This window comes from Musca domestica, unplaced genomic scaffold (genome assembly GCF_030504385.1).
Source record: "Musca domestica strain aabys unplaced genomic scaffold, Musca_domestica.polishedcontigs.V.1.1 7, whole genome shotgun sequence".
Taxonomy (NCBI): Eukaryota; Metazoa; Arthropoda; class Insecta; order Diptera; family Muscidae; genus Musca; species Musca domestica.
The window spans coordinates 25704761-25708848 of NW_026712383.1; the positions used below are offsets into that span (position 1 = coordinate 25704761).

Here is a 4088-nt window from a genome sequence, read left to right on the forward strand (position 1 = left end):
CCAACGACCATCAGTTGAAGATACGTGGATTTTTTAAAGACCCAACGACCATCAGTTTAAGATACGTGGATTTTTTAAAGAATAATTTTCCAACGACCATCAGTTGAAGATACGTGGATTTTTTAAAGACCCAACGACCATCAGTTGAAGATACGTGGATTTTTTAAAGAATAATTTTCCAACGACCATCAGTTGAAGATACGTGGATTTTTTAAAGACCCAACGACCATCAGTTTAAGATACGTGGATTTTTTAAAGAATAATTTTCCAACGACCATCAGTTGAAGATACGTGGATTTTTAAAGAATATTTTTCCAACGACCATCAGTTGAAGATACGTGGATTTTTTAAAGAATATTTTTTCAAGGACCATCAGTTGAAGGTACGTGGATTTTTTAAAGAATATTTCATTCAAATTTTTTAATTTTTATTTTTATTGAAACAGTGAACGAGATCTGATCCAAAAATAACTATGTTTCTAATCAGACCTTGTATAGGCCTCCTAAACAAACAATGCAATTACGACGTTCAAACATTTTTCTTGGAATCAATTCAATTAATCGGATGATTGATTTTCATTACAGATTATTGAGAATGACGTAAAAACAAATATGTATTTTCCAAATAGGCACTATCGGCATTCCGTACATGTAATCTGAACCCAATTGTTTAGTAACCGGAAAACTGAAAACAGAAAATGAAAATTCGGAAGCTTTTCACTTTTATACTTTTGTGGATATTGCTGCTGCAGGTACTTCCTTCATATTTCAATTTTCCACATTTTCCACTTTCCAACATTTTTCATTTTAGGTAAATTCCATAGATGCCCTGTCAGGTGATAAGAGCTCCCCCTTACTTAATTTTGTACGAACCACAATTTTCAACGGCATGTCCCAGAAACTCATGGACGATAGTTTGCACATCGTGGAGCTTTTGAAAATTTCATCATCTTTTATGGAATCACATAGAGCCAATCCCGACTACGACCCATCGGAATATGAAGCCCTTCAAGAATATATTGAAAATTTCCAATGTTATGTCGATAGGCTCAAGGTGGACCAAACTAATTGCCAGGCCTATCAGGAATTGTCCGATTATTTTCGACGTATGAATCGTGAAAAACACAATCGTTTTCCCCGTCTTGATAAATTGGCGAAAATGTTTCAGGACGATTTTCCCAAAGAAGCCGTCGAAAAACAATATCGAAAATATGATGCCGATCAAATGGCAAATTTTCAAGAGACCCGAGAAGCACTCTATGACCAACTGCCAAAAATCCTCAATGACTTTGTCAGCAGCATCGAGGAAAATGAGAAAGGAAAATTCTCCGAATTATTGTCGTGGTGTCAAAAATATCTGACTTCGGCAACGGAAAAAGAGAAATATAACTCAATTTTGGAATTTCTAAATAAGTTCATAGTTGACAGGAAATTTGTGAGAAATCGCTTGGAATACCGTGGTAATACATGTGAATCCGGGATAAAACTGTATCGACATTTTGAAAATATTCAACCAAATTTTGAATAAATTCGTTAAATCCATTGCCAAAAAGGTAGCTTTTAATTTTTTTTTTTCAAAGACCAAGAAATCTGGATTTTTAGAGAATATTATTTCAAAAACCATTTTTTCAAGGACCAAAATGCCAAAAACGTGGATTTTTTAAAGAATATTTTTTCAAGGACCAAAAGGCCAAGAAACGTGGATTTTTTAAAGAATATTTTTTAGAGGACCAAAAGAACAAAAAACGTGGATTTTTTAAAAAATATTTTTTAAAGGACCAAAAGACCAAGAAACGTGGATTTTTTAAAAAATATTTTTTAAAGGACCATCAGAGCTAGAAACGTGGACTTTAAAAGAATATTTTTTCAAGGACCATCAGAGCTAGAAACGTGGATTTTTAAAAGAATATTTTTTCAAGGACCATCAGAGCAAGAAACGTGGATTTTTAAAAGAATATTTTTTCAAGGACCATCAGAGCGTGGATTTTTAAAAGAATATTTTTTCAAGGACCATCAGAGCTAGAAACGTGGATTTTTAAAAGAATATTTTTTCAAGGACCATCAGAGCTAGAAACGTGGATTTTTAAAAGAATATTTTTTCAAGGACCATCAGAGCTAGAAACGTGGATTTTTAAAAGAATATTTTTTCAAGGACCAAAAGACCAAGAAACGTGGATTTTTTAAAGGACCAAAAGACCAAAAAACTTGGATTTTTTAAAGAATATTTTTTCAAGGACCAAAAGGCCAAGAAGCTTGGATTTTTTAAAGAATATTTTTCCAAGGACCAAAAGGCCAAGAAACTTGGATTTTTTAAAGAATATTTTTCCAAGGACCAAAAGGCCAAGAAACTTGGATTTTTTAAAGAATATTTTTTCAATCATCCAGAATATTTTCGCGATAATATTTTTACAAAATCCACGTTTGTAAATATCTTTGAAAAAAATAGATTTTAAATTATTCTCGTTGGAGAAAATCCTTAAAAAAATATTCTATAAAAAATGCTCGTTTCTTGGTCTTAGGGTCCTTGAAAAAATATTCTTTAAAAAAGCTCGTTCCGTGGTCTAAGGGTCCTTGATAATATATTCTTTAAAAAATCCACCCTTCTTGGTCTAAGAGTCCTTGAAAAAATATTCTTTAAAAAATCCACGTTTCTTGATCCTTTGTCCTTGAAAAAACATTCTTTAAAAAATCCACGTTTCTTCAACTATTGGTCCTTGAAAAAATATTCTTTAAAAAATCCACGTTTCTTCAACTATTTGTCCTTGAAAAAATATTCTTTAAGAAATTCACGTTTCTTGGTCTAACGGTCCTTCAAAAAATATGCTTTAAAAATCCACGTTTCTTAAACTTAAACTGATGGTCCATAAAAAAATATTCTTTAAAAACTGATGGTCCTTTCAATCCAAGTTTCTTGGTCTAAGGTCCTTGAAAAAATATTCATTAAAAATTCACGTTTCTTGGTCTAAGGATACTTGAAAAAATATTTTTTAAAAATCCACTTTCCTTTGTCCTTGGAAAAATATTCTCTAAAAAATCCACGTTTGAGAAAATCCTTGATTTTTTTAAATCTACGTTTATTCCTTGAAACCCCAGGTTAATAGGGGGTACTTTGAAAGGTTATTTTAAAATTTAAAGACTTTTATTGAAGATCGCTGAAAAAGTAATCAGTTGTTTAGGAGCTATTCCTCATCGTTCTGATTTAGGTCTGTGAAGTACGTATTGAGCACCCCCTGCACAATTTGCTCATAACTTGTTCGGAAAACCGTTAAACGACAATTGACATGTCCGCCTTTCGTTTCACGTCCATTTTCATTTAGGAATATTTCAAGAATAGCATAGAAAGAAGCAAGCTTGTCTTCGTCCGTAGTTTTGGTTTGCAGAACATTAAACCAATTAATAAGATCTTGGTTTTCTTTCCGGCCAACTGCATCCAGGCTGGCGATGAAATTTTCCACTTGATGCGCCATAGAAGGCAAATCATTCTCCAGCAAATTCTTTTTGATTTCTTCAAATTTGGCATCCTGCGATGTCTCTGTATGCCTCAGAAAGATTTCATTGACTTCTTGTCGTCGCAAGACATTTCGGATATGTGCAATGTCGAACAGTAGCGTATAGGCCTGCTGACGTAGCGTGCAATTTGTGGGATTATTTTCAGAGGCTTCCGACGTTGTAACATAAGCTTGTAGTTTTCCTTTCATTTCCTCATAGACTGGCAATTTTTTAGGTGACAATTTTGGTTTCTTATCCTCCAACCAGGCAGAATAGTCTTTTAGCACTTTGGCATATATAGAAGATTTGGCCATGTTTTCCGAGGCGATAATATTATTCGCCATCAACAGAAGAGAGTCGAACAATTGATAACGTTTGTCATGGGTGGGGGTTTCAGGGGCCGATACTACATCGGTACTGGAAGTCTCTACTGGAGCAGCCCATGAAATCTAGGAAAAAGGAGGTTAAATATATGATAATCAATTTGATTTTTTTTTCAAACTTACCTGTGCTGCCATCAGCAGAGTTAGGTAAATGCTGAGAAGAAATTTCATTTTGAACATTCAACTGTTTCAACGTCGGTTTCCCAAAGCGATCTAA

General features: G+C 33.6%; 2 protein-coding genes across 2 annotated transcripts; one reads left to right on the forward strand and one right to left on the reverse strand.

Moving 5' to 3' along the window:
- The first annotated feature begins 474 nt into the window (after nt 1–474).
- LOC105262307 (uncharacterized) lies at nt 475–1551 on the forward strand. The gene is made up of 2 exons (XM_011296955.3): nt 475–751; nt 811–1551. Exons 1-2 carry the CDS (start codon nt 698–700, stop codon nt 1525–1527), a joined length of 771 nt encoding a protein of 256 aa, XP_011295257.1. The 5' UTR covers nt 475–697; the 3' UTR covers nt 1528–1551.
- A 1488-nt stretch (nt 1552–3039) lies between these two features.
- On the reverse strand, nt 3040–4088 carry LOC101887203 (uncharacterized). The gene is made up of 2 exons (XM_005175929.3): nt 3995–4088; nt 3040–3937 (listed from the first exon to the last, which is right to left on the reverse strand). Exons 1-2 carry the CDS (start codon nt 4049–4051, stop codon nt 3179–3181), a joined length of 816 nt encoding a protein of 271 aa, XP_005175986.2. The 5' UTR covers nt 4052–4088; the 3' UTR covers nt 3040–3178.